At 68.5% G+C, this 26,074-nt stretch overlaps 1 protein-coding gene across 1 annotated transcript in view; it reads right to left on the bottom strand.

The window, feature by feature from the left end:
- The window catches only part of PKP1 (plakophilin 1), a 29,764-nt gene extending 14,447 nt beyond the window's left edge, over positions 1 to 15,317 (bottom strand). Inside the window, exons 1-2 of the mRNA XM_028531285.2 lie at positions 14,957 to 15,317; positions 7,172 to 7,284 (exon numbers count right to left, since the gene is read on the bottom strand). Of these exons, the coding sequence (XP_028387086.1) occupies positions 7,172 to 7,284; positions 14,957 to 15,158 (315 nt within the window). The 5' untranslated portion in view covers positions 15,159 to 15,317. The remainder of the gene's footprint in view (positions 1 to 7,171; positions 7,285 to 14,956) is intronic.
- Between the last annotated feature and the right edge of the window lie 10,757 nt (positions 15,318 to 26,074).

Genomic DNA, 26,074 nt, shown 5'->3' with positions numbered 1-26,074 from the left:
GTCACAGAGAGGCCTGGGGGAGTCGGCACCTGGCTGGCCGCTCTGCTCCGCCCTCCCCGGTGGTCTGGAGAGTACAGATTCTCTCTGGTCTCAGCGAGCACTGCCTGGGGGGGGGACTCTGGGCCCAAGGCCGGGAGCTCGGGCCGGGGGCAGGGGCGCTGCTGGCTCTACAGCCTGAGGCTGCCGCTGGGCCCGAGTCACCAGAGGTGGGCCTTCGGCGGGAGGGTGTGCCGGTCCCTGTCCCCTCCTGAGCAGCGCCCCCTGCGGCCAGGACCGGCAGTGCCACCGTGGGGGGCCCTGCTCTCTGCCCCTCTGTGTAGAGTGCGGAGGGCACACAAGCCCCTCTGCTGGGAGGTCCCGATGCCTGCTGGGCGTGGAGGGCGAGTGCCTACATGCACACACACACAGTCCCGCGTGCAAGCCGCCTGCCGACATGGGCGCGGGCGGGGGCTGGGGCAGGGTGGTCCCCGAACACACCCACCCTGCCAACCCCCAGACCGGCACGGAGCTCCCCCGAGCACCCTCTCACGGGAGCCGCGCAGCACCCTGCCCTCCCGCCTCCCCACCGTCTCTGCGAGCACAGGAAGCCCGGGGAACTCGGGGCTGGGTGAGGCCACGCAGCGGGGACGTGGTGGCCTCGGAGCCAGGACCCGGTCTCCAACGTCCCCTCCCCGAGTCCGTCCTCCAGCCACTCGGCCCCCCAGTCTGGTGGCATGAATCAGGTCTGAGTGGCTAGGAGGCCCTGCAGGCTGGGCACCCAGCAGGGGGCACCCCCACCACGGTTCCTCCCAGGGACCACAGACAGGGCCCTCCCCCCCCACCCCGGGGACAGGAGGAGCACAGCTGCCGGCTGGGGGCACGACCCCACACTGCCCACACATCGGCCTGGCTCGGGGCCTGGGCGCAAGGCCCACCGGCCGCCTCTGTGCCCGTGGGTGCGGGTGGAGGTGGGGGGCGGGCCCCAGGAGCCCAAGCTGCTTCTCTCCCCAGCCGTCTCTCAGCCCCACCCCACCCCCATTCTGTTTCCAGCTGAGTGAGCATCTCTCTGGCGGGAAGGCCTCTGCAGGGACATGCCGGGGCCCTGAGGGAGGCCGGGCCTCTCCCTTCTCAGGGTGGGGACGGCCCTCCCGCCCGCCCGCCCGCCCGCCTGCTGGGGTCTCCCTGAGCCCGGTGTCACAAGGGGAATTGGAACCAGAAAACAGGCACCAGAGGACCCTCCAGCTTTGCGGTCTGTCCGTCCTCACGTCTCTGATGCCGGCCTTGGCCCACCTGCCCTCACCTGGCGGAAGAGAGACCCCAAGTCTCTCCTCTCGGGGCCCCGGCGCCTCCTCCCCCACACAAAGCCCACCTGGGAGGGACCAGGTGAGCCCACCCTCCTCTGCAGCGTGACTTCCCCGCACACCAAGTCTGGCCGCCAACTCCGGCCCTCCTGCCGGCCTCCCAAAGACCGAGAGAGCAAATGGGGGAGGGGCATCTGGACACTATGTGCGTGTTCAAACCGTGGCACCCCCTCCAGGATTATTAAATGGGGGGGCCACAGACTGGAGTGCCCCCAAGTGAGGGCCACTGGAGATGGGGGGGCAGGGCTGGGCAGCGCTGCAGGCTGACAGTCCCCGGCTACCCCAGAACCCGAGGGCTCACCCCCGAGTCTCCAGGACGCGGGGCCCAGGGCTAGGCGAGGCTCGAGGCCCCCTGGTCCCCCGCCCCCTGCAGACGAGGACATGGGCCGGTGGGAGCGGGCCGGGCTGCAGTGTTGCCATCTGACCACAGCGCCTCTCGTCCTGTGGCTTGGGTCGTCCCGCTGGTGCCCTGCCACCCAAGGACGCACAGACTCATGGGCCGAGGGGCCGAGTCCTGGTCAGGCCGGAGGGACGAGGGCCCCTCTGAAGCGCCGGAGGCTCTGCTTTGGGTCTGAGTGTGAGGACGCGGGCCGGGCACCCACGGCCACCCCCTTGGATGGACCTCACGTCCGTCAGGCCGTGGGTCCCTCGAGGAGAGTGGCCCCCTCCCTGGGGGCCACCGGGGAGGGCCCCCCGCACCCTGTGTCCCGGGCCGCCCCCGCCCAGTGCCTCCACCAGCCAGACGGCTGTTGCACCGAGTGCCCGGCAGTGGCCTCACTCCCTGGATGCTCAGACCAAGTTGCCTGGCCTCCGCTCCCCCCCAGGCCCCTTCAGGACAGTGACAGGTGAGAGTCCGCCTCCTCCTGAGGCCGGTGCTCCTGGCAGGGCAGGAGGAGAGGGCGGCCAGCGAGCAAGCTCGGCCAGAGGGGCATCGTGGGTTCACGGGCTCAGAGGCTCCTGGTCACGGGAGGCCAGGCAGCCGGTGACAGGCCCCCAGCTGCCCTCCCTGGTGGTGCATCCAAAAGGAGGCCCCGGGCCACTGCAGCCAGCCCTAGCGCCAGCCCCAGGAGCCTCTCTCCCGAGCCCCTGCCCCCCCTCTCTGCTAAGGCGGCCCCCCCTTTTTCACAGCCGTCCCCACGCCACGAGCCCGCCTGCTCTCCTGCGCCTGGGGTGGCCCGTGGGTAGCTCGTGCACGTGTTTGCTGGCAGCATGCTGCCCCCCTGGACCCCCGCTGCGAGCCCACGGTGCTGACGGGGCTACGTTTTCTGACTTCTCCAAGCGAGGACACAGGACACGGGGTGTCAGGGCCACATGGGGCTGGGCGGGGCAACTGACGGTATACCTGTGGCCAGTGAGGGAGGACCCTGCACCCAGGCCTCACCCAGACCTCAGCCGGGAGGGGCGGTGGGCCTGAGACTCGGGGACATGAGCACAGGAGGGGGCTTCTCCCGTTCAGCCCCCGGGCAGCAGGGGCTTCTCACTCACAGGCACTGCCCCCCAGTGGACAGTGGCTAGCGGAGGGGGCTCATCCTCAGGGGACACTACAGGCAGGGGCGTCTGCCCCAGCTCCTGCCACGGCTGACACCCAGGGAGTGCCCCCGGCCTCAGCCAGGAGTCCGTGAAAACACACTGAGAGCAGGCTGCTGCTCTCGGGGTGTCGGGGGGGTGTGGGGGGGTGGGGGGGCAGCAGCAGCCCCCCGACTCTCCTCTCTCGGGCACACTCTGTCCCTCGGCAGGTGCGGTCGCTGTCTCTGCTTGTTGGGTGAGGGCCTGGGGCCCCCGTCTCCCCGGCGGGTGGCAGTGAGTCAGGTGCTGGCACAGGGGCTCGGGGTTGGCAGGCGCAGCCACCGCTCGCGCTCGGAGCAGCAGCCGGGGGGTGGGGGGCGGTGAGGCAGCTGCTGCTGGGCTGGCCCCTGAGATCAGGGCGGAAGTGCGGCGAGGGGGGCCTCTCAGTGGGAGGGGGGGCTCCGGCCACAGCTGCCTGCCACCCCCTGGTGAGAACCCTGCCAGATCTGGCCCAGCTGCCCGGCTTTCTGCATGGGCAGAGAGCCAGGGTCTGGAGAGTGGAAGGCTGCCTAGGTCCCCGGTCCGTGATAGCCCAGCCGAGCTGAGGACCCTGGCCGCCCACGGCTAACCTGAGTGTCGCGTCCACAGCCCTCACTGCCCCTTGTGATGGGGGCTCTGCCCACTTCAGAGGTGGCGAGCTGTGGACGCTCAGCACCTGGGGCCAGCAGCTGGTCAAGGGGCAGGGGCAGGTTCGGACCCAGGGTCTCTGGCCGAAGCCCAGGTCCTGTCCCTCCACGGCAGGCCGTCCCCGGGGCCCGACTGCGCTGGCCGCGGGCTGCTCTCCCTCCCTGCCGTGCGCTTTGCTCTGAGCCCCTGACCCAGGGCTCCGCCTGCGGACACTCCAAGTCCCCCGCTGCCCGGGGCGCACTGAGGTCGGGTCTCGCTGCCCCCAAGGGACCTGTTGTGACCCAGCCTCACGCCTGCAAGGGAGGCCCCCAGGGGGCACTGGCCCCATCCGGGCCCTTTCCTGGTGGGATCGGCCAGTGCTGTCCTGTCCCTTGGTCAAGTACAAGGGAGAAGGGCGGGGGGAGACACCACTAGTGAGCCCAGGTGTCACGTAGGGCCACAAAGCCAGGGAAGAGGACAGAGCCAGGGCCGAGGCCCGGTCCTGGGGACCGTGCCCCTCGGGGCCGCTGACCGGCTGTGGCCGCGCTGGGCGGGCAATGGCCCATGCTGAGCCCTGGCCCAGAGCACCTGGCTGACCACGGAGCAGCTCCCGGCGGGGAGGGCACGGATGACCCTTCACCGCTCATGCCGCTGGACGGGCGATCCCAGGCAGCGATGCCCCTGGACTTGTCAGTAGGAGAGCCTGTCGGGGCTGCGGCTGCTGGACACGGGGGGGGCTGCTGTCCTAACCCAGGTCACCTCCCCCCCACCCCGACATGAGGACCGGCCCCTTGCTTCCGCTTCCCCGAGAACGGACCCACGCGACGGAAGTCCGCCTTTAGCCTGGAGGACGGGTCGTGCCTGCCCGCGCCTCCAGCTCCTCCTGGTCTCAGCGACCTGGGAAGGCACCGAGGGCCATGATGGGGGGGCCTGACAGCTCGACCCCCCTGCCCCTCCCCAGTGACGCCTGCGGTGTGAGGTCACTCAGCCAGGCCCCGCCCCCGGGGGGTCACGGAGGGGCCTCCCCTGTGTCTGTCATGGGGATGAGCGGGACAAAGTCCTGACCCAGGGCCTCTGGGTGCGAGTGCGCCCACGAGGCACCCAGTTCCACGTGGGTTTCGGGGAAGCCACCCAGCACCCTCCAGCAGAAGGGTGGCCCCAACACGGTGCTTCATCCTCCGGACACCTGACGCCGACCCGCGCCAGGGCTTACGGCTGAGCCCTGCGGCTGGAGTCCAGGGAGGGAAAACCACTCTCCCGGCTCCTGGGTGACACGGTGACCACCCGTCAGCAACGTTAGTGGGTCCAGAGAGAGATGGGGTGCGGGAGGGTGACGGCAGTGTGGGCGAGCCCTCCTGTCTGTGGGCCTTCTCCCGGCGGGACCCCCGCTCACGGAGGGCGAAGGCCGTGCCCACTGAGCTGCTCGGGACCCACGAGGGGAGGGAACGGCCGGGTGAAGGCGGTGTCCACTCCCCCGGGCCTCGCTCCCCAGGGGCTGGGGCCTCTGTCCCGTTTTCCCCCACTGTCCCTGTGCCCGGGTCCCGGCCCCGGTGGCCTGCCCGCTCCCGGTCCGACTGTGGCTCTGGCTCCCGTGCCAGGGGTTCCGTCTCCCCCCCCACCCCCCCCCCCCCGCACCGAGGCCTGTGTGTGCTCAGCGCCGCGCCGTTACCAGAGCCGCTCCTGGGCCGAGAGCAGCCGGGACGTGCCCTGGCGGCTGCCCGAGGTGAGTCACGGCTGACGCCCTGCCAGCGAAGGGCGGGCGAGGAGGGCGGGCCTTCAGGTGCGGGGAAGGGAAGGGGCTGTCCCCGGTGGTCGGACAACAGGCAGGGGTGGGGCAGGGGTGGGGGCAGCCCGGAACCCCGGGAGCCGGTGGGCTGGAGCGCACGGAGCAGCAGAAACGCTCGCCGTGGGCCCGTGGCCCCGTTCACGGTGCTCGGTGGGAAGCCCTCACGCGTGTAACCAGGTCGGCGACCCTTGGGCGTGAACGCAACACGGCATTGCCCTGTGAGGGGAGCGCACACCCGGGCTGCACGTTCCCGCTTGACGGACGGGAGCCTTGGCCTCCAGGGGAGCTCAGAGGTGCGCCTGGGTCACGGCGCCGGGACCAAGCCTTCGGGGAGCATCTGCACCGTCAGCGCGATGGGACCGCAGCTGCCGGCCCCTCCCTGGCCTGACCTGACCCTCCCCACCCCCCGCTGGTCCAGCTGAGTCCGTGTGGAGCCCACTCACTCCGAGCCAAAGCCCCGACTCACACCTGGGCCTGACCTGCCTCGGTCTCTGTGCTCATGCTGAGCCCACGGTGTCGGCCGCCATTAAGAGGCAGGAAAAAAACAAAAAACAGGAAAGTGCATTTGCAGCAGCCCGGTGGGTTTCCCCTTCAGTCCCTCACCACTGCCAGAGGAGAAACACCGGCCCTCCAGCGTCAGCCCCAAGAACAACCTAGGCAGGGAGAAACCTCACCGACAACAAAACGACACCTGCCTCACGAACCGCCCACTGTCCCCTGCCCAGGACCCCAGCGGTCAGGGGCACCTCCGAGGGGCGCTACCGAGGGCCTGGGGCCCCTCGGAGAGAAGCGGCCTCCATTCCCCCCTGCGCGATGCTTCCAGGGCCTCGTCAAAGAGTTTCTACCCTGGCTGGCGTAGCTCAGTGGATGGAGCGCAGGCTGCGAACCAAGTGTCGCAGGTTCGATTCCCAGCCAGGGCACATCCCTGGGTTCCAGGCCATGGCCCCCAGCAACCGCACATTGATGTTTCTCTCTCTCTCTCTCTCTCCCTCCCTTCCCTCTCTGAAAATAAACAAAATCTTATAAAAAGAGTTTCCAATCATGGCCTGAGCTGATGCTGAAATCGCAAAATAAATGGCCACTGCAGGGCTGGGGGGCTGGCAGACACCGTGGGGACCACACAGGAGGACAGCGAGGGGCCGGGATCGAAGGATCTAGACTCGTCTCCACCCGTGCTAATTACAAAAACGAACCTTAAGACAGATGAAATCGGGTGTGTGTGCACGTGTGTCATCTCATCTCATCCTGAGGATAGCCCCCCGAGGCAGCCTGTGTGGCGCCCACCGTGCGCAGGAGGGGGCTGAGGCCTGGGGGAGGGGGGCGGGCTGTGGCCTGGCGGGGGGCGGGGGGTGGGGGGCGGGGTCCCGCCTGGCAGCCGAGCTGACCGAGCTGCAGAGCTGGGCTTAGGAGCCAGGGTGGCCGACATACGGCCTCGAGCCACGCTCCCTGCCTCTCGGTCGGTGGGTCTAGCTGGCCGAGTCCTCTAGCCTCGGGGCCCCCTCCAGGGCCCCTGCTCTGTCATCAGCACAGACTGAAGCCGGAGGCCCCCTGGAATTTTCCTGGGAAGGTCTAGTCGAACCCACAGAGGGGCTCAGGAATTCACGTCCGTGTGTGATTGCATCAGACGTGGTTCGAGGGGCTCTGCCAACATCCCTTCCTCGAGGCTTCACACGGATCCCTGGGAGACGCCCTGAAATGCCCCGTCGGCCCCCACGGGGCGTGCGTGGCGAGCCCCAGGAGACACTGGCCGCACCGAGGGCCCCGGTCAGAGCCGGGGTCTCATCGCGTGCGGCCCCTCCCTGCCGTCCACCTTGGCCACAGCGCGACCTCCTGCGGCGCGGACCCCAAACGCCCGCCCACAGGCGCCCCTTACCGGGTAGCCCCACGAGCCGTTGCCCATCTGGAGCTTGGAGTAGTAGCTGCTCCTCGCGGTCCCATAGTTGTTGTAGTTGTTGTAGCTGTCTGCCAGGCCGTCGTACATGGAGCCTGAGGGCAGAGGCAGGGTTAGGGCGGGCTGGCCCTGCTGCTCACCCGCCGCCCAGGCCCTGGCCCACCAACCGCTCCCACCCGGACCCACCCCCCATCCCCCCGAGGAGTCCAGGTCTGAGCCGGAGGAGGAGGAGGAGGGGCTGGGCCCACGCTGCAAGCCCTGTCTCCCGCCTCCAGGCCCCCCACCGGCAGGGCCCAGGGCAGGCCCCACAAGGGCAGGGACAGCCCTCTCCTGGGGACCCCCTGGGCCCCTGTTCCTGGCGAAGGTTGACACCTGCATGGCAGGAGTCCTCGGGGGCACCTCGGTGCCCTTCCAGGGAGTCCTGACCCCACATCCAGCAAAGATAAGCTTCCCGCTCAGGGGAGACAGGCAGGACCTGGACATGCCAGGTTTGGAGCCTCAAGGTCAGGGGCCGCTCCAGGACGGGACTCTGGCTCCAGCCTCAGCCCGGACCCCCGGCGACGAGGGGCCTTCCCGCACCCCCCCTGCATCTCCTAGCTGCTCCAGCTGGCGAGGGGGGTTGCCCCCACCCTCAGAGGTCCCAGTGAGGGCTAATTAATGTTTCTGGAGTGCTTGGTGGCCCGCAAATGACAGGCTCTGCAGGGGACAGAGTGTCATTAGGGTCATTAGCGGCGAAATGGCTTTGCCTCCCAGAAGTCAGACTGGACTTGGGCTCCTGAGGGGCCACCCCTCTGCTCTCCCCCCTTCCCCAGACGGCGGGGGTCCTGGAGGGCAGTCCCTGCTGTCCTCGGCACAGGGCTGCCCGGGACAGGCCGTGCCCTCGCCTGCCACGCTGGCGGTTTCTCCTCGGCCTCCACCACCCACCTGGCCCACGTGTCAAAGGGGAGCTCAACATCCCACTCCTCTGGGAAGCCTTTCTCAACCGGCCGTCCTGCCGACTGCTCCCAGGTCCCGCCCGGCCGGCGCTCCACCCCCAACACTGCCTGCCTTCGAGGGACACCTCTGAGCTGGACACCAGAGCTGGACACCAGAGAGGGCTGGGCCCCGCTCTGGTAGAATGACGGCCTCTTTGGGGCCATGAGAGCCTCCTGGGGGAGACCACCCCCCCTTCCTGAGGTGCTCACCGGGGTGCAGCGGTGGAGACCCTGTCTCGGGAGGTGAGGGCTGCTCACCTGGCAAGGGAGCCCCTCCCTCGCCTGCCCCACCTGCTCAGACCCCCAAACCCTTAGGGCGGGGGGACTGGGGTCGCTGTCTGGTGCCACCTCCTCTGTGGAATGTCGCATGGCCCCCAGAGCTCAGAGGCCAGGACGCTGCTCCTGACCCCTGTCCCCCGCCACGGAGGACCAGCAGCCTTCAGTGCCGTCCGTCGCTGGGGCCCTGGGAGCCTAGAGGTGCTCGAGCTGGTGCTGCCCTGGCCTGTGGGCAGGTCGGGTGCGCCCTGCAGCCTCAGCCTCCTCTTTCGGATGAAGAAGGGGTGGCCACTGTGCACCCGGACACCCCATGTGGCCCCGGGGTCCCCTGGCTGAGGATGACAATGACACAGGAGGAGCCCGGCGGCTCTTCTCCAGGGTCCAGGGTCCTTACGAGGAGGAAGTGCAGACAGCAGAGCCACCTCGGCCCCCCGCTGCCTGCCCGGGGCCTCCAGGCCCAGCTGGCCCCGGCTCCCCGGGGGACATGCCTGTGAGCCTCTGACTGAGTCTTGCTCCTCACTGAGCGTGTGTGGGGGGGGCAGCTGGTTGTCCTCCTTTCTCCTGCAGCTGCCCCCCTGCAAAGGCGGCCTCTGTCAGGAGAGGATGGGGGGCGAGGCCGGGGCTCGGCCGCCCCGGGAAGGGGCCGCACCAGACGCCCAGCCCAGCCGGTCCCCCTCCCTCCGCGCCGCAGGGCTTGGCAGGCCCGTGCTCACCTGGCTCTAGCCCACGAGCAGGGAGCTCCCACCGGAGGGCAGGTGTGGGTCAGCCAGCGGCTCGGTGGAAAATCTGGGGTGGTGATGGACAGGGCCCTGCTGGGGAGGCGGTGTCCGGGCCTCTGCCTCGGTCCAGGCGGACCTGTCCACAGTCAAGTCACGCGCCCTCGGCCACCAGGGAGCACCTCCCCGCCCCAGCCTGCCGCTGCTCCCACATTCCCTGGGCGGGGCTGGCGGGCGTTCCCTGCCTTGGAGGGGAACAGGGCCACCTCTGGAATGCCAGTCCCATGTCCCAGGGCTGATGTGGGTGGTGGCAGGTGTGGGGTATAACTCTCTTCCAGTGGGGCCGAGGCCTCCGGGCCCTTCCCGGGAGCCCCTGATGGCCCCCCTATGTCCCCTGTGAAACCAGGGCTCGGACTGTCTGACCCCCACCTTAAGCTGCTCTGCTTGGCTTCCTTGTGGGAACAAGGCTGCCATCACACCAGCCATCACGGCTTCTCTGGCAGAGGGGGATGTGCTTGGGCCCCAGGCTGTGGGAGGTGTGTTCAGAGACATTAGACATCTGAAGGCACCCCTTGCAGTGAGCCTCATAGCTCAAGGGCACGGGTGGGAGGCGACCTCTCTCTGGAAGAGAGCTGCTCCTGAAACAGAAGCCACATTCCCTCTCTGGGCCCTGGGGGTCTGGTCACTACCCTCTGGAAATCAAGTCCCACAGCCAGGACATGGGGTCTCTTCACAACAGTAACAGGGCCAGGTGTGACAACTTTCACTTCTCCACCTGGTCCCCAACTTCCTAGAAGCCTTTGCTGACTCACTGGCCCTGATCGCCCCCCCGGGGCCGCCTGTCTTCTCAGTACAGGGTGGTGGGGCGCCCCTGCCCAGCCACAGGGCCAGGGTCCTTGGACCAGCTCAGCCAGGCTCCCCCCCCCAGGTGGGTGGGGTAAACAGGGAAAGAGAGCGGCCTGGCGCTGCTCCAGAGCCAAGGCCACCCACCTGGGGAGGATCCCCAGTCCAGGAGTGGTCGGGGGGGTGGTCCCCGCACGCAGCGTACCCCCAGGACCATCCCCGCCTCTCGGGTCACCATCTGCACCCCGCTGTCCCTCCTGAAGGGCGGTCAGGCCACTGGCAGAGGATGGCATGTCCGAGGGGCCCTGGCAGCTGGCCCAACCCTTGCCCTGTCCCCGGGGGCCCCTGCCCCCCACCCCCGCAGCACCCCGAGTTCCTGCAGCAGCTGTCTCAGGGAGGTGCTGCTTTCCCAGGACGCCAGCGGCACGCCCCTGTCATTCCCGTCAGTCAGCGCTCCGGTCACGCCACCTCGGGACCTGCCTCCCAGATGGCTCATCCCTGGAGCTGGCTTCCCTCTGACGCCCCTGAGCTTTCTCACCCACAGACGCTTGGAAGACACAAGTGGCTCCCTTGTTAGGGCACACGGAGTTCTCTTTCACAGGGCGGGGGGCGGGAGGGGGGGAGAGATGCAGCGCAGACAGAGGGACCTTTGAGGAGATGACTCCTCCCCCCACCCCCAAGTTCCCACCCCACCCAGACAGCTTTCTCTTGTCACTCAAACCCTCTCCTGGCACGCAAAGCCTCGTGCAAACCCCCAGAGGTGGCCCACCCAGCTCTGGGCGCCGCACACCCTGCAGCCAACTCTCGTCAGCACCCTGTCCACCCTCCTGCGGGCCCCAGCAGCGTGGCCCCTGCGCCTGCTGAGTGTGCGCGCCCGTGTGAGCGCACCAGCGAGTGATGGTGCGTGTCACGGCGGTCCCCGCGGGTCTGCGTGCGAGGGAGGGAGGGAGGGAAGGCACGGGAACAGGACGCTCGGGCTGGGCTTGAGGACTAACTGCATCAGGGCCTCTGGGGCACAGCCGGGCGCTGGCGTTAAAAAAACAAAAATCCCAGGGGGATCCCCGTGCACTCATATTCGGATGTTTACTGGAGAGAAATGGTGAGCGATCCGCCTCGAGGGGGCGCCACCCCGCAGGTCCACCGTGGGCGGGCCGGGGGCTGGGTGCAGAGGTGGGGAGCCAGGTAGCCTCTTTCCCAGGAGCGTCGTGAGCACCAGGTGCTTGGGAGATGATCTAATCCCACCTGTCCCAGGTGCAGACACTCGGGGGAGGAGGTGACTGGCCCAGAGCCGCCAGCAAGGGAGCCAGGCGGCGCCCAGGTCTCCTGACACCCGGGCTGGACGCAGCCGCAGCGCTAGCCACCGCTGTGGAGTGCGCGCACGCGCGCCTGTGCGCGCACGTGCACGGCCTGGGCGCAGGGGTGCGCGCGCGCACGTGCACGTGCGATGTGCCCAGGAAGGACGCCGCGTGAGGACGTTTCACATCCTTTCGTTCTGTTCTGTTCGAACATCACACCCCTCTGGGCGCCGTGCCCCCTCGCGGAAGTGGGGCCCAGAGGTCTAAGCTGAGAGCAATGGCTGATGGGTATTTACGGTTTGGTGTGTGGGGAGAGAATTTTGTGGGTTTTTCTTTTTTCTTTTTTAAAAATCTGCCAATGAGCTGAGCCAAGGAGCAGGATCCAGGGAAACAGCATTTGCTGGGAAAAACACCCCAGAATGCCCCACATTTTTGCACGTGTCAGAACAGGCCAACGGAAACTCAGGTTCAAACCTCAGCTTCCAGCCAAGAGGCATTGTAAAGAAACAAAAATTGGTTCATTTGAAGTTTAATGAGCGGTCTGCTGCCAGAACAGGCTACAGCACAAATACCTTTTGCCACCCCCCCCCCAACCCCCTGAATCTCAGCTTTGGCCCCCAAACAGAGCCCCGCACGGGACGCCCGCTCCCGGCCTGCGACCCGGGAGGGGAAGGTGAGGGGACCCTCCACTCTCAGGCTGAGGCGCGGTCTCGGAGGGACTCGCTAACCAGGCCGGGCCGGGAGGCCCCCAGCTGCGCACCGTGTCTCCCCCCCGCGGTGGCCCCTCGCCTGTGCGCGTCGCAAACCCGCCTCCAGGAGGCCTCAAGTACCTCTGCCCTGCGAGGGACAAGGGACGGGGAGACGGGCCCGCCTCGCCCAGTGTCCCCCACCCCCGCCTCTGGCCGGGGAGAAATACAGGTTTGGCCATTTGAGATGGGACGATGCTTCTGAGAAGGGAGATGCCAGGCCCAAGGCGGACACGTTGCAGCTGAGTGTTGGGGTTTCCCGACTGAGGCGGGAGAGGGGAAAAGTGGATTCTGTCAAGCCCTGTGGGTGGTATCACCGTGCGGGGGTGGGGGGGAGCGGGTGGGCAAGGGGGCGGTCACATGAGATCTGGGTAAAGCCTTAAGAAGAGATTCCAGTGCAGTTACAAAGAGCCCGAGTGTGGGGAAGTGTCTCCTTTACCGAGACCGACCCCTCCCTACAGGGGCCCCCAGTCTGGGCAGCCAGTGCCCTGCAGAGGTCTCTCTGGGCAGCCACACCCCCCGCTCCCCACACAGCCTGGGAGATGCCCTGTGCTCACAGGACCCTCTGGAGGTTTGGGGGCTGGAGAAGGGGAAGAGCCACATGGGCAGGCGGACTGGGAGCAGCTTCCCTCAGTGGGGTCTCCAGGCCCCAGGGGCCCTCACTGCCCCCGCCATCCCCCCCCCCCCCCCCCCGCCGCTGCCCGGCCAGGGTCAGGGGTCCGTCTCCAGGGCCTGTTCCTGGTTGGGCAGGGACAGACACATGGGCCTTGGCTCTGTCCCCAGAGCCCTTTGTCCAGCCCCGGCCCCTCAGCTCCCCCTCACAGACCGGACAGGAGAGAACCCACGAGTTCTCCCGACGGTCCTTCATGAGGCCCGAGGAGTGCGGCATGGCCGGGCACCCTAGGGCCGCAGCTCCGCCTGAAGGGCCCCAGAAGGAGCCAGGGGCCCGGGAGAAGCCAAGGCCCCGGAGGGACCTGCTCTTCTCCAGGACGGGACCGAAGCAGAGTTGGAGCCCGTCCTGCAGGGCGAGGGAAACAGCCTGGGGTGTGTGGCCCTTCCAGAGCCGCCAAGACCCCTCCCGGGACCCAGGGCGGGTGTCTGGGTGTCTGGGACAGAGGGAGAGGAGCCAGTGGCCGCGCAGGGAGCCTCGGGCACCCGGGCGCGGAGGAGGCGTCTGGTGCAAGGAGCCGGCCAAACCAGAAGCACCGGCCCCGAGCAGCCGCCCGGCCTCCCCAGCTCTGACGCTGCTGGGGAGCTGGCCCTGTGGGATCCTGGCCACAGCTGGGGGGCGGGGGCGCTCCGACGGGGGCAGGACTCGCAAAGCCCCGGGTCTGCAGACGCATGCGCAGCGCCCGGGGGTCCCCCCTCACGGGGCTGAAGGTCCCGGAGGACCTCGGGGTGGCCGGTGTCTGGGCACTGGTTTTCAGTCTCTTTGGTGCTGTGGGCCGGGAGCGTAGGCCAGAGACGGAGTGGGGGTGGGGGGGAGGACGGGGGGGGGGCCTCGTGAGGAGAACAGAGTGGGTCGGCTTCAGCGGTGACTGGGCGACTGGGCTGGGGCCAGAAACAGGGCGCTCGGTTTCCCCGGCCTGCTTCCAGAGACGGCTGGGAAGCAGCTACCGAGGCCCCGTGTGAAGGGGGAGGCCCGGGCTCCGTGTGGAGGCGGCCGGAGAGGTGCCGGGGCCCAGCCTGGGGCCCGGGAACCCAGAGCCTCAGAGCCCACGGCCTGGGCTGCTCCGTCTGGGGTCTGTCCCTTCCTGCCCTTCCCTGTGCCCCCCACCCGTCTCCGTCACCGGGGCCTGACCCCCCCCACACATCCCGGGGGACCCCTCCTGGTCCTCAGTCCTCAGGCTCCACTGGCATCACACAAATTCAGCTGAAGAAATACAAGCTTCCGTGCCGTTCTCACTGCGCGATGTGTGTGTCAACAAAGCACTGGGTCTAAAACCTCCCCGCACGGGCCTGCCAGATGCCGTGCGGTCCTCCCCGAGGTGCAGGGGCCTAGCCCTTCCCTCGTCACCTCACACAGTGGGGCGCTTTGTGGGGGTCTTGGGAGGGCTGTCTGGTCAGACGAGCCCCCAGACTGGACACGTGTCCCCCTGTGAGAGCTCAGCCAGGGGCAGGTGGGAACCCCTCGCTCACTGACCTCGGTCCCTACTCTTCCCCCAGACACGGTCCCCAGAGCAGCTGAGCGCAGTGGGGAGAACCCATGGGGATGGGGGCTTCCACACTGGCTACCAGGGGAGAAAGGCGCCTCCCGGCCCCCTGCCCCCTTTCCGGTCCCCAGACCCCCTTCCGGTCCCCAGGGAGCACACCAGCCCTGGGTGGGGGGGGGTGCCCTTCCAGGAGCCGGGCACCCCCGAAATGTTGCAGAGGCAGCAATAGCTGGTCCACCCCGGCAGCGCCTCTCCTGTGCCCCATTTGGGTCTGATGACACCGTCACTGTCTGGCAGCCCCGCCTCGCCCCACCCGGACGGACGGGATCCTGCCTGCCTGGGCGGTGGCCGGTGGCTGCCCGCTGCAGGCGCCCGAACTCGACGCTGGGGAGGACGGGGCTGGTGAGGGTGCGCCCCGGGGCCGCGGCCCGCAGGGGAGCCGGGGCAGAAAACGGGCAGGACTGGGAGAGAGAGAGAACTGCTGACGGCGCGCGGAGAGACCACCGTCCGCGGCACAGGGGCCGCCCCGGCGGGCACCCGCGCGGGCTCACTCGGGCAGCCGGCCACCCGGTGGGTTGCGGCGGCAGCTCCACCCCATCGGGATGGGACGGGTTCGCACCGCGCGCAGCCCGGGCCTCGGCCTCCCTCGCTCGCCCCTGCCGCCGGGGGCGTGTGCGCGGCGGGGCCTCCGACCTCCGACCTCCGACGGGGGCGCCCGGAGGGCCCTGCGCGCGCGCGCGCGCGCGCATGCGCGGAGACTCTACCTCGGTTGGAGTGGCTCAGGGTGGACGACTGCGAGGACTTGGACTTGTGCCGCTTGGCCGTCATCATCACCTGCTGCTGCACGCGCTGGCTGCCCGACGTGCCCATCTTCATCTTCTGGTCCGAGGGCAGCGCCAGCGTCGAGTGGTCCTGGTTCTGGAAGCATTCGTAGGCCAGGGCGGTCTTGAGCGGCGAGTGGTTCATGGCGGCGGCGCGGCCGGGCCTGGAGAGCGGCAGGCGCGAGGTGCGTGGGGCGGCGGGGGCTCTTCTCGCTCAGCGGCTCCCTGTGCCCATAGAGCGCGTCTCGGCACTGCTCCTGGGCCTCCGCCCGGGCTCGTCTCTCCGCGGGGAACTGGCGGGACCCGCCCTCCGTCGAACTGGATATACCGCCCCTGCCCACACCGCCCACCCCGCCCGCTGCGCTCGCGAGTGTGGGGCTGCCGTCTCTCCCCTCCTCTCCCTCCCTCCCCCACGGGCGGGCGGGGGCGGGGGGGCGGTCCCGCCCCTTCGTCCTGTACCTCTGCTCTTGGAAAAACTATATTCTCAGCCGGGAACCCAGCGAGGCTTCTCCCCGGGAAGGAGTCTTTCCGAGCAACTGGGGCAGCCGCACACCCATCCCCCTTTGTCCCGAGGTCGTGGGGAGTCCCACGCGCGGGGGCTCCCGGTGTGGCAGCAGAAGCTCAGGCCCTGCCCGAAGGGAGTCCTCCGTCTCCTGGGGACAGTCCCTTCCCCTGCGGGCAGCCTCCGGCCTGCGGAGCGCGGGGTGGGGACACCCAGCGAGACCAGGGCCACGCAGACCTGGGATGTGCGACCGCAGAGGGGTCACCCACCCGCATGGATCCCCGGGGGCACCCCCTGCGAACAGTGGGTCCTCCCCAAACTCTGGGCTCAGGCCCTAAATGGTGCCTGGAGCATAGGGGAGTCTCAGTTAAGACAAACAAACAAACAAACAAACGCCCTTCTGAATGGACGAGGCGAACACAAGGTAAATTGAGTCCGGCAGGAGCCCCACCCAGACACCCCCCCCCCCGAAACCCCCCAAGGCTGCCTCGCCCATACAGCCTCCCCAGGATGGCCTTCGAGGACAGGCGTGTGCCCCACCCCGTGCTCATCCCGGGGGACCCGTGTGGGGTGCCCCTCCCTCCAAGCAGCATCGCCCTTGGGCACCGGGAGCCCACGTCAGGCCGCCGGGTGAGTGATGGGCTGAGTATTTTTTAACGACGTTGACGGAAATCCCCAGAAACGGCGCCCCGCCCTGCGCCGACGTCTCCCTCGGCACAGGACCCCGGGCATGGCGCGCACACTCCCTGCTGACTCGGCGTTCCCACGGCGGGCGGCGGGGCCCCCGGAGCGCCCATCCGGCTGCCGGCCCCCGAGGGCCCGGGACTCCGCCTGCTGCCCTTACCCTCGCCCCCTGCAGCCCCCACGCTGGCCCCGTAGGGGCCCCCTTCTGACCCACAGAGGGAGGGACCCTCGGAGTCTGTGCTTGCCGGGCACCTGGCGTCGAGGAGGGCTGGCAAGGCCGAGGGGCTGTCTCGGGGGCTGCTTCCCGAGAGTGGGTGTTCTGTGCCGGCAGCCGCAGCCCCCCCACCCCCCAAGGCACTCCCGCTCTCCACGTGCGGAGCGGAGTGTTGTAAAGCACGTTACGGGACCCGTAAACACCAGTAGAAATAGTTTCCTAATTGAGGGCCGTGTGCCCGTGAGCCGAGTGTCACATAAACCGGGGAGGTGCCCGACGACACATCGTGGGCACGGGCGTGCAGCGCCTGGGGGGGCCCTGTCACCACTTAAAATGCGAAGACTCTGCTTCCGGCCCCAGACCCCCAGGGGTGATGGACGGAGCCTGGGGGACCGCCCTGCCCAGCCTCCGGCGGTTCCCGTGGTGGGGAGCGCGGGTGGCTCGCCCGAGGTCACCGGGTAACGCGGGCCAAGCCTCCATTGTGCTCAGGCCCGTGACGGTCTCCCTCCACACCCCGGCCTCCCTGGTGGAAGCCCCATAAAGTGGGCACTGCAGCCCCTCCCTCGCTCGCAGGTGACGCGAGGGCCCCGAGTGCCGTAAAGGACAATGACAGCCCATCACCGTGCAGGCGCACCGCGTCACGCACTTGGCCTCTCCAAAACCCAGTAGGCTGGCCACAACCACGTCAATTATGTCTGTGAAGAATGATAACTTTGCTGCCTGCAGGACGGCGCAGGGCCCCACGGAGGCGGCTGGACCGGCCCGCACTGCTGTCCCAGGCCGCGCTCCGGACGCTGCTGGCTCACACGGTCTTTGACGCCGTGTCCGGCCCCGGTGCCCCTCTGACGCCTCTGTGCCGGGAGATGGAGGCTCAGGGAGGCAGGCCGCCTGCTGCCCAGCGGCAGAGACAAGCCCAGTGTGGGCAGCCCGGGCCCCGGCCTGGGCCTGGACACCGGGCCGCCTTCCAGGGACCAGTCCCTGCAGCACCCTGTCCCCGCTCCGGGCCCGAAACTGGGCCGCTGGGGTTCCGGCTCCTGGGGGCCCCTGGCTGGCTTCCTGAGGCTAGATGAGCCCCTTCCTCTGGGCCCAGCGCCAGATGTGTGAGCGGGCGGTTTGCTGGCTCGCCAGACCCCCTCCTGCCCTAACACCGCAGTGCTGCCGTCCACTGGGGGCCTCTGGGGGGCAGGAGCGGGTGGAGGAGCCGGTCAGGGCTGTGGGGAGGCCGCTGGGGGGCTGATGGACGATCCAGAGGGGTTGGAGGGCCGTGTGGGAGGGGCCAGAAGGCTGAGTCGCAGCTGCCCCCCCACCCCGGGGGCAGGGGTTGCTCCCAGCACAGGACGGTAGGTGTCAGGGCCAGCAGCCTGGCCTGTCCTGGGAGGTCGGCCGGCGCGGCCTGGACGACGGGCCGGGCCGGCCCAGCGGAGGGGCGAGGCCGGGGCGTACCCCTGGGCCCCGACACGCCCGCACTCTCTCAGAGCTGCCATTCTGGTCTCTCCAGGTGAGCGGGGTGGGGCGGCAGCTGGGACGGCGATGCATGACAGGGCAGCGACCCAGCCCCATCCCAACCGCGCCGTCAGCACTAGGCTGGCTCGGCCTGCCGCCCTCTGCCAACCGAGAATTCCAGTCCTGTCCTCCCGAGGCCGGCACCCCTGGGACCGCCTTTCCACCGGCCCCTCCCCCGTCCACGGGGGCTCCAGGCCTGAGCCCTGGCCTTGGGCTCCGAGGGGCCTCTAGCTCTCTCCAGGACCAGACAGCACTCCGGCACAGACCCCGGGGCCCGCCCAGGGAGGGGGCCTGGAAACGGGACAGGCGTGTGCCCAGCTTTCCCACCGCTGGCTGCGTGACCTGGAACAAGCCCTCAGCCTCTCGGTGCCTCAGTTTCCTCGTTGGTGACACGGGATTAGCCATACGTCGCTCACAGGGATCCTGTGACCAGAACATAAATCTAAAAGCACATAAACGGCCTGGCCGCATGCTTGGCATACTGCAGGAGCTTACTAATGAACCGACTTCCTCCCTCCAGCCGCACCACCTGGCCTTCTAACTGCCCTCTCCGCTGGACTCCGCCGTCCCCTGGGGCCAGGTCCCCCAGGGCCTCTCCTCCCGGGCACCTGGGCTACCGTGTCCTGGGCTGCCGAGGGGCCCTCTCATTGCTGGGTGGGAGCTTCGGACCCTCAGCAGGGGAGAAGCCTCACAAAACGCTGGTCTAGCCTTTGGTTTGTCGGAAGGTGTGCTAAGTGCTGAGAGGCATGTGGCTCGGCCCTTTGAGGGCCTGGGCGCCTGGCCCTGCACCCCCTTGGGGGCTTGGGGTCTCTCTCCCTTGGGGGGGAAAGTGGGGGAACCTGGCAACAAGCTTGGGGCTCGAAGGGAAGCCAGGCAGGGGAGGCATCCGAGAGGGCTTCTTGGAGGCGCCTCTCCCGCGGCGGGGTGCTGGGAGATCGCGGCCCCGGGAGGCGGAGCAGGGCCCCGGGAGAGGCCGTGGGAGCTGCAGAGCCGGCGGGAGCCTGGGGCGTGTGCACAAGCAGCCAGCCGGCCCCGCGCTCTCGCCCTGTGTCTCAGTCACCTGCCCAGCCCCAGCCCCAGCCCGGCACGGCCTCCCGGTAATTTGATGAGTCACCCACCCGCGCCTGCAGACCGGGCGGCCACACCCAGGGCAGCTGGCACCCTGGACAGTGTTTCTGTTCTGAGCTGCTGAGCCGGCAGCCCGCCAGGCTGCGGAGGGGAGCTGCCGGGGAGCCAAGGCGCTCGGGGCCCTGGGCCGGGCTACGAAGCTGCTGAGTGGCAGAGCCGCCTCCCGTCTGTGTTGCCCCATCCCCGGGCGGCCCGGCCCTCGGTGGGCAGCCGGCCCAGGTGCCTTCCCACGGGGAGCGCCAATCCCGGGCCTCGGCCGGCCCCTCCCTGGTCCACGCTCCCTGGGCCCGGCTTCAGGCTGCTCCTGAAGGTCTGTGGTCGCCCCCAGCCAGGGCCCCTGCGGGGGGCCGTGCGGCAGGCGTGGGGTGTCCCGCTGGCAGGACGCTGCTTGGTCCCTGCCCACCCTGCCCCCCACGGGCTCCCAGATGAACTGCGCTGGGAGGGCCCCGCCCCCACCCCTCCCCCCCAGAGCCCCCCCCCCCGCATGCCTCCTGGGAGAGCCCCCAGCTCCTGGAGAGCCCTCGGGCTGCCGGTGGGCCTGCCCTGCGCCCTGCACCCTGATGGTCGCCCCCTGGGAGCTCACCCTGGCCACCACCACTCTCGGTGCGGCTGGGGCCAGTGACAGCGCCCGAGACCGACGCCGGCCCCTGTCCACCCCCTCCTCCCCCACCCTCTTCGCAGGTCGGTCTTCCCGCCCGAGGCCCTGAGTTCCGGCCCTGCTGGGTCCGGCTGGGCCCGGGGCCCGTTTGGGCAAGAACCCTTGGGGGGCTGGGGTGGGGGTGGGCTCCACGGCACTCGGACCCTCCGGCCGTCTCTGGGCTCAACCTCCCCTGGCCACCCCCTCCACTGGTCACGGCCAGGGTCCTCCTGCGACCGCAAGCTGAGTGCTTCTCCAGTACACACGCCACATACGTGCCACACGTGCCACACACGCCACATACGTGCCACACGTGCCGCACACACCACATGTGTCACAGATGCCACACACGCCACACGCCATCTCTGGGCAGCAGGGAGCCGCTGCGGCGCGGGGTCCTGGGGTCGAATGGCGGCGCCCCCAGCAGCTCTGCCCGTGGTGCAGCCCCAGACCCCATGAACGCGGCCTTGCCGGGGAAAAGGTCCTCTCAGCCCTGAGGATCTCAAGGTGAGGTCGTCCCGGATTTAGGGCGGCCCCAGGCCCAAAGGCCAGCGTCCTTCGGAGAGAGAGGGGGAGTCCGGGGCGAGGGTGGAGAAGCCACTGGGGAGCGGGGCAGGGACCCGGGGCCGCGCCAGGGGCTGAAGGAGCCCGGTCCTCTCTTAGAGCCCCCCCGTCCCCTGGACACTGCGGCGGAGGGGCCGGCCCAGAGACAGCCACGGGCCGAGACCGCCCCAGGCACCTGGCGGGAGCAGCTGGCCTCTCTCGGCGAAGGCTCTCAGCACCGGGCTCCAGGGGCCGGGGCCCGGCAGAGCGACGCAGCCCTCGGAAAGGGTGCCAGGCCCCAGGGCCCGCCAACCCCCACCCGCCAGCCCAGACGGCCAGCCCCTCGCCGAGAACAGGAGACGCCCCCACGGGTCGCCCCTCCCCCAGTGGGTGGGGGTTCGGGACACCAGGTGTGCCCTGCCCGGAGTCGGGGGCCCAGCCCCCAGCGCCCTGCTGCTCCCCCTCCCAGTCCCTCTCACCAGACGGGTGGCTCTCGGCGGCCAGAGCCGCGCCGTGGCAATTAGACGAGGACACAAAGGGACTCTGTCTTTCCACAGCCTTTCATCCTGAGGGCTGGGCACTGGGGGGCCTGGGGGGCCTGTTCTCCCTCCTCAGATGGTAAACTGAGGCACTGTCCAGGTGGAGCACCGGAACAGGGCTCAGGCCACTAATCAGCCAGTCTCCAGGCCGAGGGCTTGGCCCCGAGTGTCCCTCCGGCCCCCCCTTCTCCGGGTCTGCCAGGCTCCCGCGGGACGCTTCCCTTCCTTCCAGAGGGGTCTGTGGGGTTGGCTGCACCTTCTTTGAGGTGGTCGTTGTGGGGCTCAGCCCACCTGCAGGAGCCGAGGGAGGCTGGTGGGTCATGAGGGCGCATGTGGGGCTGCGGGGGTCCCGGGGGCCTCCGTCTGCTGGGGCCAGGCCGGCTCCGGGGCAGAGCCCACGGAGCAGTGAAGCCCGGTTATGTGCGATCACCCTAAGTGTGGTCTGAGCCGGGTGCCCGGCCAGCGCCGGTCTGACAACAGGAGAGGGTGTTATAGTCACCCAGCCTGGTTCGGGGAGCCCCTGGGCTGCCCAGAGCCCAGGACACTGGGGAGGGGGCTTGGAGGGACCCCAGTGCCCAGTCCCGGCCCGTCTGGGCTGGAGCCACGCCCTGCTCCAGGCCTCGGGTGTCGGGCTTGGTGCCCAGGTCTAGATCTGTGGCCGTGTGGTGTTCATGTGGCCTGCACCCCGAGTGTGGGACCCACGGGGGGCCCCGCTGGAGAGCCCTGTGCCCCGACCAGCAGAGAAGCAGTGCCCGGCGAGAGCCACGGACGGCAGAGGAGCGAGGAAGGACAGGCCTCACCGCGTCCCCGGGATCGGGGCCCGTGGTGACTGCAGACGGACTGTGTGGCGCAGGGCAGGGCGAGGCCTGGGCGGCGGGGATGAACACGGGGACTGAGGCAGCTTCCTGGCGCCTGGCGTGGCCACGAGCCCTGGCTGCTGTGACCCGGCACGGCCCTGCTGGCCGCCAGCCAGTGTCCGCCCTTCCCCAGGCACCTCTGTGGAGACGTCCCGTGGACGAGCCCGTGCGGACCAGGAGTGGGCCTGGGGCCTGGCCACGCATGGGGAGGGGTCACGGTGCAGCCGGCCCTGCCCACCCCGGTGCCACTTGGTCCGAGGGAGCAGCTCTGTGGGCGGTGGGGGACTGGGTCACAGAAGGGGTGGATGGAGCCCCGGCCCCGCTTGGGTGTGGGGTCGGTTCTCGGGGAGAGGGTCCGGGGAGAGTCGGAACTGTGACAGGGCCCAGGTTTCCTGCAGGCTCCCGGCCAGCCCCCCCCGCCCCCGCCTGGGGGGTCCCGGCCAGGTCCGCGCCCTCCGCCAGCCCAGCTTCCTGTCCCGGACGCCTGAGCCGGTGGCTCGCATGCGCCCTGGAGAACACGGAACCGTCCGGAAGCTCTTTCCGAAGGCCCGTTTCAGGAACCCACCCAGGCGGGGGCGGGGAAGCAGCCGAGGGGGTGCCGTTTGCAGAGAGCTCTCGGGGCCTAGCTCTCCCGGTGGGTTTTCCACGTTGTGATGAAACGTAACTAAAACCCACCACGGTCGCCATCTCTCAGGGCGCCGCGCAGGGGCCTGCAGCGCATCCACCCTGCTGCGCAGCGCCACGCGGCCACCACCGTTTCCAGAACTCTCTGTCGTCCCAAACAGAAACTCCAGGCCCACTGGATAGCCAGGGAGTCATTTCCCCACCCTCGGCCCCGCCCTTTGCTGTGCTGTTTCCCAGAGCTCGACGTGTCCGGGACACAGCCGTCCGGCCACAGCCGCACGCTGGGTCACAGCCGCCGCCGCGTGTGCGTGTCCTGCGGTGACTGGCTTCTCTCCCTGGGCCTCGTGTCTGCAGGAGGCACGTGTGCTGCGTGATGTTCTGTCCAGGCACGGACCGCCCCGTGTCGGCCCGTTCGTGCGCGGGGTGGGGGACACTTGGGCTCCCCCTGCCGCCGTTTGGCTGTTGTGAACAGTGCGGCCGCTGTGAGTGTGGGCGGCAGGCGCCTGTGTGAGTCCCTGCTCTCGATGCGGTCAGGTCCTGCCCGGCCCCGTCGCTCGCTCCCAACTCGGCCGCTCGCTCCCCGGACCTGGAACAGCCCCTGGATTTCTGTGTCCCCGGCCCCACCCTTGCTCCTCTCAGCCCAGCCCCACTCCTCAGGGCCACCGTGGGGCGGGCGCGCCGGGGCCGGCCCGCGGTGCCAGGGAACAGGGTCTGGAGCAAGGAGCAGGAGGGCGGGGCTCCTGCGGATGAGGCAATCCCAGGAACAATGGAGGGCGAACGTGACTCACCTGCTCCGCCTCGGAGCCCGAGGAGGGCGTGGACATGTGGCCACGTTACCGTAAGCACGGGAAAAAGGGACAGCACAGCAGCTAGGGAGGTGGGAGGGGCCGGGGGAGGCGGGGGACAAGGAAACTAAAAACCAAAACAAATTCCTCGCCCAGGCCCACATTTCAGAGAGCATGCTAACACAGTGTGCGTTCAGACGAGGCCACAACTAAAAGGAGCGAGCGAGGTGCAGAGAGATTGCCACGTAAGAAAACAAAATTGAGAAGGAAATACAATCGCTTGTCTAATAAAAGGCTGAAGAACAACAACAACAAAGGCTAAAAATAGACGGGCACAAAGGCTCGAAACCAGTGCAGTGAGCCGGATGCAGGGAGGCAGAGACACATTGTAACCACGCGGGCCGGCAGGGAGGCAGAGACACATTGTAACCACGCGGGCCGGCAGGGAGGCAGAGACACATTGTAACCACGCAGGGAGGCAGAGACACATTGTAACCACGCGGGCCCGCTGACCGCAGCGGAGGGGAGAGGATCTCGGGGGAAACCAGGGAGAGGAAAGAGGGAGCGGCTGCAGCAGGCTCAGATACGGTCGGCTGCAGGCGAGGCTGCGGCAGGAGGCAGGAAGGGACCCCAGGTTTCGATGAGGTGGTCGAGCCACCCTCCCACCGAAGCAGTGAAGGGACTTTGGGGCCACCCGTTGACGAGTGGCTCTGGGGGCCCGAGGAGTCACGGGTGGCCTCTAGGGGCGTGGCCTGGGGCAGCACTGAGCTCTTTGCCCGCAGGCTCCGTGGGCGGAGTCCCCACCTGGGTCTGCTCTGAGGCCTCGGTTCTCCCGGCCCCTCTTCCCCTGGGCCTCCCCAGGGTCTCCGGGGGAGGACCTGCAGCTGGACCAGGCACTGCCCACTGTGGGGGTGGGGGAGGGGGGGACTGGTCCCGGTGCCAGTCGCTGTCCCCTCCCCAGCTCAGCCTCCTGGCCCTCACACCCTAGGTCTGAGGGCGGTCCCTGAGGGTGGCACCCAACCTCACTCAATGTCCCCCTGGCTCCGCCTGGAGCACACCCCCCCCCCCCCCCCCGCTGGAGCTCTGTCAGCTCCCCCCAGTCCCTGGGCCCGGGCAGGGCCCCGCTCTGCAGGCTGGCTCCCGGGCCGCCCTGGGCCCCGTGCTCTCCCCGCCTGCCACGGCCTGCCCTTGCTCTCTCCCTCCGGCCTCGGTTTCCTCGTCTGTGATATGGGCAGGGCGAGGCGCACTCCCCAGACCGCGGAGGGTCGAGGGAGTCGATCCGGGGAACGTGAGGCCAGACCCCCCCCCCCCGCCCAGGGCTCACCCATTCGAAGCGCTTCTTCTCCTACACAGTGAGCTTGGTGGTTCTTGTCAAAATGGTACGTGCTGATGATAGAAATTCAAGCTGCGCTGAAACCTACCCACGGACAGTAGTCCAGACCCCACGGCCCAGAAGAGCCGACGTGGGTGCTGGGTGAAGGTGTCTCCTGACTGTCCCTGAGGGTCAGTGCAGGCAGAGCAGAGGGCGCGTGGGGGACAGAAACAATGATTTGGAATGGGGAAGTGCTGAATTGATGTGTAACAAAATTACAACGAAAAGAGAGAAGGAAGCCGAAGGCGTGATTCCATCTTGAAAACAACGTGTCCTAATCACAACAGACTTGTGTACCTGTAAGATCCCTCCAAAGATAAGACAAAGAATTGTTTCGCAAAATCCTTTTCAAATCTTGCAGTCACTGATTTTTTTAAAACTGTGTTTCTGTTGCTGACGGAGCCCGGCTGTGCGGGGCTGACCCCAACCCCGCGCTGGGCCCTCCCCCTCTCCCGAGGCCGGGCGGTGGGTGCCGACTCGGTACCTGTTTTGCGGGAGTTTCAGTGTTTCCCTGCTGCGGGGGGACAGCGCCACACCCAGCTGATACGATGTTTCCACCACCTGGACCGGGGGTCTCTCCCCGAGTTCCTCCAAGGCTTCAGCCATTCGCGGTTTTCCGCCTCCTGGGGTCGGGTTCCCAGGCCCGAGGACGTCTCTGTGGGCCCGCGCTCCGCCCCTCTGTGGATGTTGTGGACGTGACGTCGAGGTACCCCTGGCGTCCAGGGCGGGAAGGCGAGAGCCGGCCTGAGCGTCCCTCCGGTGCTGACCGGCGTTTCCCTCCCCGGGCACCTGGGAAAGCCCGGACGCCTCGGGGTCCGGTAACCCAGACAGGCCGTGCCCCGGTGTCAGCCATTCCGCTTCCTTCTGCTCTGTTTCTTTTTCTTTTTCTTTTTCTTCTGGTACGCCCTGCACATCTCCTGGCTCCCGTTGTGTGGCTCTCTGCCTCAGCGACGTTGATTCTCCTCAGCCCAGCGGACCTCCGCTGCTCTCTTGCCTCCAGACCCCTCTCTCCTCTGCACTTGCTCCTGTGGGGTGGCCCAAAAAGCCCGTTTCGTTTTTTATGGAAAAGAAAAGGCACGTTTTTTATGTTCACCAATAACTTCGTTGGTTTGGACATTTCGAGTGTGTCGGCTCTCTCCCGAGTGGTGTCACGTGGACTGTTCTCGATCAACGTCTCCATTCGATTGAGGTCAATCTCAGCCGTTCTGCCCGGCCGGGGAGCACCGTCCAGCGAGGAGCCTCCAGCAGGAAACGTCACAAACCACTGGGCACTCCGGGTCAGCCCCGGGGCCTTCTCCACACACGCACAGACCTCCCTCCCTCTCTCCCTCCCTCCCTCTCCCCTTCCCTCTCTCCTCCCTCCCTCCCTCCCTCTCCCCTCCCTCTCCCCCTCCCTCTCTCCCTCCCTCCCTCTCCTCCCTCTCTCCTCTCCCCTCTCTCCCCTGTCTCTCTCTCTCCCTCTCCCCCTCCCTCTCTCCCTCCCTCTCCTCCTCTCCCCCTCCCTCCCCCCTCCCTCTCTCCCTCCCTCTCCTCCTCTCTCTCTCCCCTCTCCCCTCTCTCCCCTGTCTCTCTCTTCATCCTCTCTCTCTCCCCCCTCTCTCTCTCCCTCTCCCCCTCCCTCCCTCCCTCCCTCTCCCTCCCTCTCCCCTCCCTCCCCCCTCCCTCTCTCCCTC

This window comes from Phyllostomus discolor, chromosome 15 (genome assembly GCF_004126475.2).
Source record: "Phyllostomus discolor isolate MPI-MPIP mPhyDis1 chromosome 15, mPhyDis1.pri.v3, whole genome shotgun sequence".
NCBI lineage: Eukaryota > Metazoa > Chordata > Mammalia > Chiroptera > Phyllostomidae > Phyllostomus > Phyllostomus discolor.
This window is presented reverse-complemented; position numbering and strand designations above follow the sequence as displayed.